This window comes from Rhinopithecus roxellana, chromosome 13 (genome assembly GCF_007565055.1).
Source record: "Rhinopithecus roxellana isolate Shanxi Qingling chromosome 13, ASM756505v1, whole genome shotgun sequence".
NCBI classification, from domain to species: domain Eukaryota; kingdom Metazoa; phylum Chordata; class Mammalia; order Primates; family Cercopithecidae; genus Rhinopithecus; species Rhinopithecus roxellana.
Window position 1 is genome coordinate 124,378,805 of NC_044561.1, and position 15,264 is coordinate 124,394,068.

The following is a 15,264-nucleotide window of genomic DNA, read 5'->3' on the forward strand; positions in this document are numbered from 1 at the left end:
GTTGAGAGTGCTCTGAAGTATTTGACCTGAGCAAGGGGACGATGGAGTTTCCATTTGTTGAGTTAGAGAAGATAGTGGGTGGGGACCTTTTTGGTGTTTTTTTTTTTTTTTTTTTTTTTTTTTTTTTGTGCTAGCCCCTTGGTGAGCAGGGCCAGCCCCTCTTCAATGTCTGGGCATTCCCAGCTGGGAAGTTTGCACTGCCACTTTGTGAGAAGAGGGGATGTGGGAAAAGACAGTGAAAACCATGATTTGCAGGTGTTTGTTTTAAAAAAAAAACACTCACCATCTCCACTGGTCCTTCCTTGAATGTCACTTAAAGTGAGCCTCTCGCCTCCTTCCCCTCTGAGTGGAGCAGTTTATGCCCAGGGGGTTGCAAAGAACAGCGAGGGCATTCATCTGCTCACAGGCTGGTTAAAAAGGCACGTGGGCTGCAGCCTGCAGGACTCTCATTTCTGAGGCCACTTAGGGGATAATCTTGAGAGAAAATTGCCCCATGGATGATTTGTGGGCATGGTGGGCTGGCTTATCCTGAGCGCCTTCCTGTTGGTTGGGAATGTTTCTTCCTGTTGGTTGGTCAGGCTTGTTTCTCCCTTTGCTGACCAGACAGTCGGCAAATGCTCACTTTGCTCCCTCCTGCTTTTGGGAACCTCCCTAGGTACCAGGGGGTGAGGTGGAGGACTGACCATAGCTGACAAGCAGCAATGAAGGGGACACATTTCTAACCTTCCCCAAGAGCATCTTGTTTTTGTTTTGAGATGATCTCGCTCTGTCACCCAGGAGTGCAGTGACGCATCACAGCTCACTGTAGCCTCAACCTCCTAGGCCCAAGTGACCCTCCCACCTCAGCCTCTCAAGTACACCCAGACCACACAGGTGTGCACCACCGTGCCCAGCTAGTTTTCTTTCCCCCTGTTGCCCAAGCTGGACTGGAACTCCTGGGCCAAGCGATCCTCTGGCCTCAGCCTCCCAGTGTTGGGATTACAGGCGTGAGCCACTGTACCCAGCCCCAAAGAACATCTTATTACACATTCTAGCTCTGGAGTTAGAGTGCTCAGGGTCAAATTCTGGCTTCAATATTTATTAGCTGTGTGAGCTTGAGCAAGGGACTTAACCTCTCTGATCCTCTGTTTCTCAATCCATAAAAAGAGGGAAATAGTAGCACCTACTGCATAGGGTTCTTGTGAGAAGTAAATGAAGTAATTCAAATACAGTGTCTAGTCCTTGTTTTTATTCTATGGTAAAAGAGATTGGGTGGGTGCAGTGGCTCATGCCTATCATCTCAGCACTTTGGGAGGCTGAGGCAGGAGGATTGCATGAGGCCAGGAGCTTGAGACCAGCCTGGGCAACATAGTGAGACCCCTGTCTCTACAAAAATTAAAATACAAAAAAGAGAGGAATCGAGCTATGGAAAGCAACCTCTTATCACGCACCTATTGTGTGTCAGCACTCTGTTAACCACATCTATGATGTCAGGTTAACCTCCTGAGCATTCTGCCAAACGGGCATGATGGTTCCTGTCACAGGGGATCCAGCAGCAGTGAAATGCAGAGGTTAAGCCATTGGGTTCCAGCTGCATGACTGGCAGAGGGTAAGGTGAACCCAGCAGTGCCGTGACCACGCCATGCCCTTCCTGAGCGGGCCAGGATGGGTTGTGATGCGCTTCCTACAAGCACAGGGCTGCAGACACATCTTGGGAAGGAGGCATCCCACCCAGTTGGGGCGTGGGCTTCTGTGGCCTCTCATGCAGGTTGTGTGTTCTTAAGCGCATCTGGACCCAGGTCTGCATTATGAGCACCTGCACCCCCAGGATCTCTCCATCACCCGCTGTGCCCCACTCTTCTCTTTCCCCTGGATCAGAAAGAACAACCAACCTTCTCCCACCACAGTGACCTCTTGGCTCCATCCTTTCTCTCTTAGTGCGATAATGACATTTTCTCATTGTAATTTAATTTGCGGGTTGGGTGAGGGGATGATCTTTCTTTTTCCGAGTCTTCTCTCCCCTCTCCCGCATTGAGGCACAGAAATAGTCCCAGCTGTGAGATGAAGGTTGCAGAGTTTAAAATTGCAACTTGGTACTATTTATACTCCAGCCTGAAAGATGTTTTTTTGCACAGTCGTTTATTTTGTTGTGGTGGAGATGGCTCATGCTGGAAGCAGCAGGAACTGGTGCTATATAAACAGTTCTCTGGGGACAAGTGGGTGGTGAGGGAGCCTTCAGGTGCAGGAGGCAGGGACTAGGCCTGCCCAGAAACCCTGAGCACGCCTCCCTGGAGCAGGACGATGTGGCCTGGTAGGGAAAGCAGATCATGTGCTGGGTGAACTTTCTTCCTGCATGCTGGCCATTACAAAAATAACAACAGAAACTGGTATTTTAGAAGTCATAAAAGTAGTAGATACTTGGGGGGGAAAGCCCTAATTTTTTTTTTTTTTAAGACAGATCTTGCTCTGTCACCCAGGCTGGAGTACAGTGGCACGATCTCGGCTCACTGCAACCTCCTCCTTCCGGGTTCAAGTAGTCCTCTTGCCTCAGCCTCCTGAGTAGCTGGGACTACAGACGCATGCCATCGCTTCCGGTTAAGTTTTGTATTTTTAGTAGAGACGGGGTTTCGCCATGTTGGTCAGGCTGGTCTCAAACTCCTGGCCTCGGATGATTGGCCTGCCTTGGCTTCCCAAAGTGTTGGGATTACAGGCGTGAGCCACTACACCTGGCCAAACCCCTGATTATTTCCCTAATTTTTACAGAAGTGCACGAAGCAGTTGTACACTGGCAGACCCTTTGCACGTTCGTGATTGGCTTCATTTGTGGGGCATTAAAGGGTTTTTTTTTAATGTGTTCCCATGTTTAAACATTGGGGCATTTCCTATCAAATTAGGATTTCTGGCTTCTCTTGGAAAATGGAAAATCTGGTAGCTCTGGGCCTGCGTTTCCTGATGGAGGCTAGTGGCCAGCAGCTGGAGGACTGGATGAGCACCTCTGAGATCAGCACAACCCCGATGGCCTGCTTCACTCATGTATTTTAATGTCCGGCCTGATGACTGGGTGTTTTTTCTTCTTCTCTTTTTTTTTAAAGACAAGTTCTCACTCTGTCGCCCAGCCTGGAGTGCAGTGGTGCGATCACTCTGCTCACTGCAGCCTCAGCCTCCTGGGTAGCTGGGACTACAGACATGCGCCACCATGCCTGGCTAATTTTTTTTTTTTTTGAGATGGAATCTCGTTGTGTCACCCAGGCTGGAGTGCAGTGGCTTACTGCAGCCTCTACCTCCCGGGTTCAAGAGATTGTCCTGCCTCAGTCTCCTGAGTAGCTGGGACTACAGGGGTGCACCACACTTGGCTAATTTTCATATTTTTAGTAGAGACGGGGTTTTACCATGTTGGCTAGGATGGTCTCGATCTCCTGACCTCGTGATCCACCCGCCTCAGCCTCCCAAAGTGCTGGGATTACAGGTGTGAGCCACTGCACCCGGCCAAATTTTTTTTTTTTAAAAGGGACGGAGCCTCACCATGTTGCCCAGACTGGTCTCGAATTCCTGGACTTCAGTGATCTTCCTGCCTCGGACTCCCAAAATGTTGGGACTACAGGCATGAGCCACTGCTCCTGGCCACAGACCCTTTACATAACATAAAAAATTCAAGTTTCCCTTGTCAGAGTCCCAGGCTGGAGTGCAGTGGTGGGATCTCGGCTCACTGCGCCTCCGCCTCCCAGGTTCAAGTGATTCTCCAGCCTCAGCCTGTGACTATGGGCACATACCACCATGCCTGGCTAATTTTTGTATTTTTAGTAGAGATGGGGTTTCACCATGTTGGTCAGGCTGGTCTCAAACTTCTGACCTCAGGTGATCTGCCCGCCTCAGACATTTTTTTGGTATAGTTTGTGTCTGGCACTGTCTGCAGCTTGCTTTTCCTCTCCGGGGTATCACCAGGGCCACTGTGTTTATTAGAGCAGGCTGTGAGGCTGTGGACTCCATCTGGATTAGGATTCTTGCCCCGTGCTGTTTGTTAACCTTGTGATCTTGAGCAGGCTACCCCACCTCTCTGAGCCTCATCTGTACAATGTGGAAGGTAAGGGTAGCTTATTTCCTGTATTTGTTGATCTTGTCTCTTTTGAAAGCTGTGTAGAATGGAGAGGCCGTGGTGGCTTTAACTAGTCCTCTGTGATGGGTGCCAGGACTGCTGCCCGTTTATTGCTCTTTCAAAGGAGGCAGTGGAAGGGGGTCGAGCAGGAACTGGGCACATAATCCTAAGACTTAGTTTGCTTTAAAAAAAAAAAAAAATGAAGGGTGTTTGTCTCCCTGGAAACCACTTGCTAATCTCCAGGATGTCGTCTCTTTTTCAGGCGAAGGAGGTGGAGGAGACCATCGAGGGCATGCTCCTCAGGCTGGAGGAGTTTTGCAGCCTGGCTGACCTGGTGAGTGGCTGCCTGGGAGGCGTGGATTTAGGCCCAGGCCAGACTTCGGGTCCTTGCTGGAGTTTTCTGGGGAAGCCATTTTGGTGGTGAGTTAGCAACCAGAAGGAATGGGGCAGCAGCCAGCGCTGAGAGGAAAACCACGTGCAAACACTCCCTACTCTCTCTCTCTCACTCTCAACCCCAAGTGCTTCCTGAGGCGGCCATCTTGATCTCGTCCTTCCCCCGAGATGGTTTTTATTCCGCAGAGGAGCCAGGAGTGGACCACAAGGTGGCACTCTCGGGCACCGATGCAGGGAGCCGTTCAGCGGGGACACTAGACTATATTTAACTTTCCTCAGCTCTGCACCGTCCCCTGTGCAAACATGGAGACAGCCAGGAAATGGCTTCAGGCCTGTGAGGCCTAGGAGGAGCCTCTTGCCTGGGCCATAGCCCGCAGTGGAGTTGGGCATCGAGTTCCTTCTTGAATCCTTCTGTTCTCTCTGCTTTTACCTCTTACTCTGCCTGGTTGGCCCAAATCTCCTAGCCTGATTGAGGTGGAAGATAGAAGACAATGGCCCAGAAGACAAGGCCTCCCAAGCCAGAGTCTCTAGAAATTGCCTCTAGAGGCTGGGTGCAGTGGCTCACACCTGTAATCCCAGCACTTTGGGAGGCCGAGGCGGGCAGATCACCTGAGGTCAGGAGTTTAAGACCAGCCTGACCAACATGGTGAAACCCTGGCTCTACCAAAAATACAAAAATTAGCTGGTATGGTTGTAGGCACCTGTAATCTCAGCTACTCAGGAGGCTGAGGCAGGAGAATTGCTTGAACCCAAAAGGTGGAGGTTGCAGTGAGCTGAGATTGCACCACTGCACTCCAGCTTAGGTGATAGATCAAGATTGTGTCTCAAAAAAGAAAAAGAGAAAAGAAAAGAAAAATTGTTTCTAGATCCCAGTGTTCCCAGGATTGCTGCCAGCCAGGTGAGGAGCCCCCGGGAGCACTGATAGAATTTTCTAGAAGCTCCCAAGCTTGTTAGAGGCAAGCCAGTAACCTGGGCTTGAGGTGTCTGCCTGGAGGCCCAAAGTGCTCCATGTTGTGACCAGGCCCTGTGTCTCCCCAGAATGGAGGAAGCCTGCCCACCTGGGCCCAGTGGTATGCGTTTATGTCCCTGAGAAGCACCGTGTCCGGACCCTGAGAGTGTGAGAACCCAAGGGAGTAACAGTAACAGCAGCCCCAGGTGTTCATTGAACACCTTCCTTTGTGCCCGGCACAAAGCCACCCTAGACAGCAGGCACTGAGTCATCCCTGTATATGCAGCAGACCTTGGCCCAGCTTCTAGGGTCACAGCAGAAATCCCAAGAGGAACTATGTGGTTTCTTCTCTTGAGTCAAGTTTTATGTTCAGATGTGGGTCCAGGTGGGAGCCAGGTAACAAGACAGGCTTTTAATAGCCTGGATTGTCCTTTCTTTACCACCATGCATTGGGCTCTTTCTCTCTCTCTCTCTCTCTCTCTTTCCTTCTGTCTGTCTGTCTTTCCCTCCCTCCCTCCCTCCCTTCCTTTCTTCCTTCCTTCCTTTCGAGACAGAGTCTCGCTCTGTCCCCCAGGCTGGAGTGCAATGATGCGATCTCAGCTCACTGCAACCTCTGCCTCCCGGGTTCAAGTGATTCTCCGGCCTCAGCCTCCCGAGTAGCTGGGATTACAAACATGCGCCACCATGCCCGGCTAATTTTTGTATTTTTAGTAGAGATGGGGTTTTACCACGTTGACCAGGCTGGTCTCGAACTCCTGGCCTCAAGCGATCCTCCCGCCTCAGCCTCCCAAAGTGCTGGGATGGATTATAGGCGTGAGCCACCACGCCTGGCTGTATTGGGCACTTTCCCAGGAATGGGCTCCGTGATAAGCTTGAGTAGGCAGAGACAGTTCAGTCCATCTCCATCCCCACCAAGCCCCAGTGTACGTGGGGAGGCTGATTTGGGTACCAGTTGGTGCCATCCCATGCTACAGTGCTGTCGTGAAGGTAAGGTCAAGGTGTAAAGGGATTCCAGAGCCAGGGGTGTTAAGTCCTGCCTAGGAAATTGGGAAGGCTTTGTAGAACAGGTGGTAATGAATCTGGGACTGGAAGGAGAAACAAAGAATTCAACAGATTGGGAAGGAGGGCATTCAGGCAGAGGGACCAGCCTGTGCAAAGGTGGGGAGGCCAGGGATGTGGTGTGGCTGGGCACCGGGTGGAGGATCGTGGCTGCAGGCAGGGAAGGCAGGTTGGGAGGATGGTGTGGATGGATGCTCCAGGGACACCTTTGTTCTCAAATCCCATCCCGTCATCCACGTGGGCATTCTGTGCAAGGAGACCCAGCATCAGCCTGAAGAGGGCTGGGGGCAGGAGTCCGTGTGGACAGGTGGAGAGAGACCCATGTGGCCCAGCCCTGAAAAACCATCGCAGCTTCCTGTGGTGGGAAGTGTGTGTCTGTGTTGCCAGGAGACTCAAGATTGCAGGCAGCATTGGGCAGGTCCTCCTCACTCGAAGCCTGGAGATGCTTCATGGAAAGATTTAATCCTGCAGCCACACACAGATGACCCACAGGTCCAATCCTGCCTGCAGATAATTTGATGTTTCTGGGGGGGAAAAAAGGCATTAGCTTGTGACATTTTTAGAATTTCATGTGAAAAATCTGGAGTTCTGGTTTCTCTCAGGAAAGCAAAGATCTGGCCCTCCTGGGGTACTCATTCCTACCTAGCAAGTGTCGGCCACCATGTCACGTGGCAAGCAAGCGACCGCCTGCTGTGGGCAGCGAATGTGCTTTCCAGCTTGCTGCAGTGCCAGCTGCCCCCGGGGAGCCTTCCTGACTCCACAGCCGCCACGTGCTTGTGTATTTTTGATAGATGATGTTTCTGTGTTCTTTTGACCCTACTGAAAGTGGGAAAATAAAGCCAGACCAAGAGGATCCCGTGTTCCAAGAAATGGAAGAGAACATTCATCCTTTTGGAAGCAGTCTCTTCCCATGTGTCTGTGTTGACAGGATGTGCCCAGCCAGTTCTGCAAATACGTGACGCTTTTGGGACCCCTGGGGGTGTTTGAGCTTACAGCCCCTGCATGGGCACGCTGTGCCAATGCCATTTATATTCTAGAAATCCTCTTGGCCCCTAGAGCTTCACGCTTGGCTTACCTGGTATGTTTGCTGTGTGCTGTGGGACTACCTGACTGCAGAGAGAGGTGTCTGGTGATCAGCCCTAGCTTGGGGCCTCTTTTTCTCTTTAAGAGCTGCTTTGAAATCCAAGCTAGGGATGAGTAGGGTCCTCTAGGGGCGGGTGATGTCACACCATGGACCACTGTCCCCCCAGGTCCCTGCCTCGGTCTTCAGAAACACTGTTTGATCAATTTACACGTCCGAGAGAAGGCAGGCCCTGGGCTGCACGGTTTAGAGAGAAGCCACTTCCTTTCTGATAAAATTGGGCTGTTAGAAATCAAAGTCCAGCTTCCTGTCTGCTCTATTAGTTCTTCCGCTAGCCTATCCTGATCACTCCCTGTCACTGAAATTCACCCCTTTGTTCTGGGACCTCTTTTGACATTTGATATAATGCCAGTTGTTGGCACTTCACGTTCTGATTCCTCCCACTGTGGGGCCATGGACACGTCACATTACCTCTCTGAACCTTTATTTTTTCCTCCATAAAATGAAGACATTGGTTCTGATTGTCTATTGCTGTGTCAAACTACCCGAAAATTTCGTGATGTAGAACAACCACCCATTTATTCTGTGGGCTGGAGCAGGGCACAGAGGACTCAGCTCATTTGAGTCGAAGCTGGCTCCTTCATCACTTGTCTGGTACCTGGGCTGGGCTGACTGGGGCTGGTTGGTGTAACTTTCTCGTGCACGCTCTGCATGTGGCTGGCGTGGGCTTCCTCGTAGCATGGCTGTTTGACCTCCCCAGAGCAAGCAGTCCAATGGGCAGGAGGGAAGCTGCCACATGTCTTGAGGCCTGAGTGTGGAAATTGACACAGTGTCACTTCTGTTGTAGTTTATTGGTCAAAGCAGTTACACAGCCCAGCCAGAATCAGGGGAGAGAACCTGTATTCTACCCCTTCATGGAAGGAATTAAGGAATTTGTGGCCATCCTTAAATCCACTACAAATAGTTTCCATCTCCAAAGAGTTACTGTAAGGGTTAGATGAGGCAGAGAGATGTGTGCTTTACACCCACTAGAATGGCTAGATCTTAAAAACCACCAAAATACCGAGTGTTGGCAAGGATGGAGAGCAACGAAGCTCTGATACATTGCTGGTAGAAATGAAAAAAAACCCACAGCCACTTTGAAAAACAGCTTGGCAGTTTCTTACAGGTTTTTTTGTTTTGTTTTGTTTTTTCGGAGACACAGTCTCACTCTGTTACCCAGGCTGTAGTGCAGTGGCGCTATCTCAGCTCATTGCAACCTCCGTCTCCTGGGTTCAAGCGATTCTTGTGCCTGAGTAGCTGGGATTACAGGTGCCCACCACCACGCCTGGCTAATTTTTGTATTTTTAGTAGAGATGGGGTTTCACCATGTTGGCCAGGCTGATCTCAAACTCCTGACCTCAAGTGATCCGCCCACCTCAGCCTCCCAAAGTGCTGGGATTACAGGCGTGAGCCACCGCACCCAGCCTGTCACAAAGATGAACATGTGCTTAACCTACATCCCAGCAATTTTAGCCCTTGTCATTACCAATAAGGAATGAAAACAAGTGCCCAAACCATACAAAGATTCACACACAAATGTTCATAGAAGCCTTATTTGCCGGGCGTGGTAGCTCACACCTGTAACCCCAGCACTTTGGGAGGCTGAGGCAGGTGGATCTCCTGAGGCTCAGGAGTTCAAGACCAGCCTGGCCAACATGGCGAAACCCTATCTCTACTAAAAATACAAAAATTAGTCGGGTGTAGTGGCATGCACCTGTAGTCCCAGCTACTCGGGAAGCTGAGGCAGGAGAATCACTTGAACCCGGGAGGTGGAAGTTGCAATGAGCTGAGATCGTGCCACTGCACTCCAGCCTAGGTGACAGAGTGAGACTCCATCCCCCCCCCAAAAAAGAAGCCTTATTCGTGATACTCCAAACTGTAAACATCCGAAATGTCCATCTGCAGTAGAATGAGTAAAGCAACTGTTGTTTATGCATATATTGGAATACTACACAGCAATGAAAAAGAATTGACTGCTATACACAGCAACAGAGATGATCTCACACATGTGATATGGAGCAAAAGAAGTCATGGCCAGGCATGATGGCTCACACCTGTAATTCCAGCTCTCTGGGAGGACAAACTGGAAGGGCTGCTTGAGCTCAGGAGTTTGAGACCAGCCTGGGCAACATAGGGAAACCCCATCTTTATTTTTAAATAATAATAATAAATTTAAAAAGAAAAGCTTGACACAAGAATACATTCTGTGTCATTCCACTACTCTGAAGTTCAGCAACAGGCAGAACTAATCTATGGGTGGTCTAAGTCCAGTAGTGGTTGGTCTGGGGAGGGTAGTCATGGCCTGCAGGAGGCCTTACGGGGTGATGAAATATTCTATATTTTAGTCTGGGTGGTGGTTACACAGATGTAAACATATGTGTGGATTCCTCAAGCTGTTCCACTTATGAGCTGTGCCCTTTCCTTTGTGTCGCTTAGATCATTGCTGAGCACAGTACCTGCTATTTATTAAATGACTAATAAATGATAGCTACTAATGCCATCATCATTATTACGAAAGCACCAGTGGGGCATGACGCTGATGAAGTTATCCACAGTAAGGCTGGATTTGTAAAGCCTTTCAGCTCAGTGCCCTGTGGGGTTTGGGTAGCTTGTCCGCTCCCTCTGAGACTCCAGTGGCCTTGGGCCCACCTTCTGCCAAGGAGCAGACTCTTACTTCGCTCACATAAATGGAGAACATTTCCTGTTGGCCTTGGCCCAGCAGTTGCATTTGGCGTGGGTGCATGTTCTCTGGTCGAGTGCGTTTGGCTCTCCTTCCTAGGGGCCCTGAATCATTCTGGACAGATGACTTTGCTCTGTGATGACCTCAGCACCTGCTGCCCAGACTTCTGGGCTCTGGAGACCAGCTCTGGAGAGGTGGGAGGATAGTTGGGGGAAGGGTCTGGGACCCCCCAGGCTAGCACACCTGGTTGGGTGTTTGTCCTGGCAGAGGCTCTAGATCATGGAGGCTTCTTCACTGAAATCTCTCTGCTCTTCTCAGAGCGTACCCCAAGGTGCGCCAATGTAAACACCTGTAATGTGATGAGAAGTGAGTTGGAGGTGAAAAATGTGCCACTTTTCTTTTGACTCTTCCATAAGAAGAAAGTGCTCCTCTGGGTAGCCATGGATTCCATGTTGGGGAGACTGTAGGGAGTGAAGGGGACTGGGGTTAACAAAAGTGGCACTCAGCTCCAGCTGATTGTTGCCATGTGGAACATGGGCTCAGTGTGGCCAGGTCTTCTGATTTTTCACAAGAAGCCAGAGATCTGGGTCTCTTTTTTTTTTTTTGAGACGGAGTCTCGCTCTGCCGCCCAGGCTGGAGTGCAGTGGCCAGATCTCAGCTCACTGCAAGCTCCGCCTCCCGGGTTCACGCCATTCTCCTGCCTCAGCCTCCGGAGTAGCTGGGACTACAGGCGCCCGCCACCTCGCCTGGCTAGTTTTTTGTATTTTTTTAGTAGAGACGAGGTTTCACTGTGTTAGCCAGGATGGTCTCGATCTCCAGACCTCGTGATCCGCCCGCCTTGGCCTCCCAAAGTGCTGGGATTACAGGCTTGAGCCACCGCGCCCGGCCAAGATCTGGGTTTCTAAGGGTAATATCCTGACTTGGATATCTTGGCATCTGGTTTGGTTTTACTTTTTTTTAGGCATGGTTGGGCTGACACTGTGTTGGCCCGATGGAACGACATCTGTAGACCTCTGGTATTAGGAAGGGTGGCCTCAGGCCCATCTGGATTGGAATCCTCCCTCTCCCACTTTCTGGCTTTGTGACCTTGGGCCAGCTCATTTAGTTTCTCTGAGCCTCAATTTTATCTCCCATAAAATAAGGTTGAAGAAGAAATATTTCTTGCCTCACAGGGCCTGTTCCCAGCACACAGTGAGAGGTCATGGAGTGTGCTCTGTTGGTATCATGCCCCTCTAAACTGGACCTCCGTTAACCCTACAGTTCTGTTTTTTCCTTTAATAAATTTTTAATTTTTTAAATCGAGATGGTGCCTCACTATGTTGCCCAGACTGGTCTTGAACTCCTGGCCTCCAGTGATCCTCTCACCTCAGCCTCCCAAAGAATTGGGATTACAAGTGTGAGCCCCTGCACCTGGCCCTAAAGTTTCTTTTATGGTTCCCAGCCCAGGGTGGAACCAAGGGTAAGGTTTGGGGTCTTTCAGCCCCTGGGATTGCCCTCCCTGGCCCCTCATTCTGAGTAACTACCTCTGGGTAAACCTCTGGGCAGGTACAAACAGTTCCCTGTTGCCTTTGGTTTCAGCCATTGGAGAAGCTGCATCAGAGAAGGGATTTCTCTAAAAATAAAATAAGAGGCCGGGCGCCATGGCTCACGCCTGTAATTCCAGCACTTTGGGAAGCCAAGGTGGGTGGATCACTTGAGGTCAGGAGTTCAAGATCAGTCTGGCCAACATGGTGAAACCCCTTCTCTACTAAAAATACAAAAATTAGCCAGGCGTGGTGGCGGGTGCCTGTAATCCCAGCTACCCGGGAGGCTGAGGCAGGAGAATCACTTGAATCTGGGTGCAGAGGTTGCAGTGAGCAGAGATGGCGCCACTGCACTCCAGTCTGGGAGAGTAAGACTCATCTCAAAAAAAAAAAAAATAAATAAATAAACAAAAAAATAAACAAATAAAAATAAGGAAAAAAAAAAGAGAAGAGACTTCTTTGTTCCCAGTTCTTTGGGATTTAGGGGGCAAGGGTGGTCCCTGAATCTCCTTTCTGCCACTTTGTCTCCTGTAGGTTGCCAATCCCAGCCCATACCCCCAAACTCATTCTCACCCCTCCCCCAGTTTGTTTCTTTAGAAATTAACAGAAAGATAGATTCAGGTTTGCTCCCCCGTGTTCTGACCTTGCCCTGGAATTAATTATCTGCTCTTTGCTACATCAGGGTGATTTTCTCCAAGTTAAGCCTTGTTGAGGAATGAGCTTCTCTCTAGAAATCCGGCCTTGGGGAAGAAAGGGAGGAGACTGAGGACTTTTCCCTGTCACTGGTAACAAATGCTGGAGCCAGGCAGAGCGTGGAGCTGGGGTGAGACAGTGGGGAGGGGTGATGACTGTGGAAACCCCAGCACTCAGGCCCATCTGGAGGGAGCAGCCTCGGCCTTTGCTGCCTGGGGAGACTCAGGCCCATCATTGCCAAAGCTGCTGACTTAAGAGAAGCTGTAGATTCAGAGCTAATTACTTGAATTTTTAAAACTACATTTATGTATTTTTTATTTTTGAATAGTTTATATTTACAGAAAAGTTGCAAAGATTGTTCAGAGAGTTGCCATATTAACCCTAAATTTTTTAAAATACATTTTTTTTTTTTTTTGAGACGGAGTCTCACTCTGTCCCCCAGGCTGGAGTGCAGTGGCCGGATCTCGGCTCACTGCAAGCTCTGCCTCCCGGGTTTACGCCATTCTCCTGCCTCAGCCTCCCAAGTAGCTGGGACTACAGGCGCCCGTCACCTCGCCCGGCTAGTTTTTTGTATTTTTTTTTTTTTTTTTTTTTTTTTTTTTTTTTTTTTTTTTTTTTTTTTTTTGAGACGGAGTCTCGCTCTGTCTCCCGGGCTGAGTGCAGTGGCCGGATCTCAGCTCACTGCAAGCTCCGCCTCCCGGGTTTACGCCATTCTCCTGCCTCAGCCTCCCGAGTAGCTGGGACTACAGGCGCCCGCCACCTCGCCCGGCTAGTTTTTTTTTGTATTTTTTAGTAGAGACGGGGTTTCACCGGGTTAGCCAGGATGGTCTTGATCTCCTGACCTCGTGATCCGCCCGTCTCGGCCTCCCAAAGTGCTGGGATTACAGGCTTGAGCCACCGCGCCCGGCCTAAAATACATTTTTAATTTTTTAATGGAGATAGTGCCTCGCTATGTTGTCCAGGCTGGTCTTGTGTTCCTGGCCCCCACTGTTAACATCTCACATCACCATGGTACATTTGTCAGTACTAAGGGGCCAGGCACAATGGCTGACGCCTGTAAACCCAGCACTTTGGATTGAGGCAGGAGGATAGCTTGAGGCCAGGTGTTCGAGACCAGCCTGAACAACACAGTGAAACCCTGTCTCTACAAAAGATAAAAAATTAGCTGGGCATGGTGGTGGACAGCTATAGTCCCAGCTATTCAAGAGGCTGAGGCTGGAGAATTGTTTGAGCCCAGGAGGTCGAGGCTGCAACAAGCCATGATCGCGCCACTGCACTCCAGCCTGGGTGACAAAGCAAGACCCTATAAAAAACAACAACAACAAAAAAAAAACACCCCCTCCAAAAAAAAAAAAAAAAAACAAAGAAACCAGCATTGGTATGTTGCTATTCACTGAACTCCACAGTTTGTTTTGATGTCACCAGTTTCCCATGAGTGCCGTCTTTCTGTTCCAGGATCCAGTCTAAGGTGCCACATGGCACGAGATTGTCACATCTCCTTAGTCTTTGCCGGCCTGTGACAGTTTCAGTCTTACCTTGCTTTTCATCACTTGTGCAGTTTCGAGGCGTGCTGGTCAGGTGTTTCACAGAAGGTCCCTCGATTTTTGTGACGTTTTTCATGTGGTTAGACTGGAGACAGGAATTTGTGGAACGATCACCACAGAGGAGGAGGAGTCTTATCACATCCCATCAGAGGGTACCCGATGCCCACGTGGCATCATGGATGTGAACCTGCATAAGGTGGTGCCTGCGGCTTTCGCCAGTGGAATTTGCCGTTTCCCACAATAGGTTTGTGCACGTTCACTTTGTACTTTGAGCTATGATCTAATGCGATGTTAATTTTTTGTTGCTCAGCTTGTCCCAGCTTTGGCCATTTCATTCTGCAGGTTGGCTTCTGTGTCTCTTGGGTAAGCCCCATCTCATCCTTTATTTTGTGGAACACTTTCTTGCTTTCTGGGCTACAAGATGCTCCAGGCTCAGCTCAGTCCTAGAATCAGCCATTTCTCATGGGAGTCCCACTTGAATTTTTGTTTGTTTTAGAGACAGGGTCTTGCACTGTCACCCAGGCTGGAGTGCAGTGGCACCACCTTGGCTCACTGCAACCTCCATTTCCCGGGTTCAAGCAATTCTCGTGCCTCAGCCTCCTGAGTAGCTGGGACTACAGGCACGCGCCATCATACCCAGCTAACTTTTGTATTTTTATTAGAGACAGGGTTTCTCCATTTTGGCTATGGCTAGTCTTGAACTCCTCACCTCAGGTGATCTGCCTGCCTTGGCCTCCCAAACTGCTGGGATTACAGGTGTAAGCCACTGTGTCCAGCCTGCAAATTTTTTTTTTCATCAAAATATGAGATGAGGAAACCGAGGCCCAGGGAGGATAGGGGACCAGCCTCGTGTCATAGTGGAGAACAGTGGGGCAGGGGCTTAGGCCGGGCAGCCTGATACCACATGCCACCCTCTCAGGGCTGATCTTTGACCTTGTGGGATCAGGGCATGAAAAACGAGTATCCCTGAGGACACTGGACACCTACAGCTGGGTGCCCAGAGAGATGGCGGTGCTGTGACCAGCAGAGGGCTAGGTGTGGGGAGAGGCATGGAGGAGTTTGGTTTTACACATAAAGAGCAATGGGGCGAAGGTCTCAGGAAACCCAGGGCAAGGGGGAAATGTCATTCTGAACAGTGGTGGGAGCAGATTTTCATGATAACCACGAGAAGTCTGATATACTTAGGCAGAAAGAAGAGGAAAAATAGTTACAGTTTTCAAAAAAACTT

The 15,264-nt window shown here is 49.9% G+C and overlaps 1 protein-coding gene across 2 annotated transcripts in view; it reads left to right on the plus strand.

The window, feature by feature from the left end:
- The window catches only part of BCAS4 (breast carcinoma amplified sequence 4), an 85,488-nt gene that overhangs the window by 20,743 nt on the left and 49,481 nt on the right, over positions 1-15,264 (plus strand). For both annotated transcript variants that reach the window (XM_010363382.1, XM_010363383.1), the window contains exon 2: positions 4,335-4,406. In XM_010363382.1, coding sequence (XP_010361684.1) covers positions 4,335-4,406 — 72 coding nt within the window. The remainder of the gene's footprint in view (positions 1-4,334; positions 4,407-15,264) is intronic.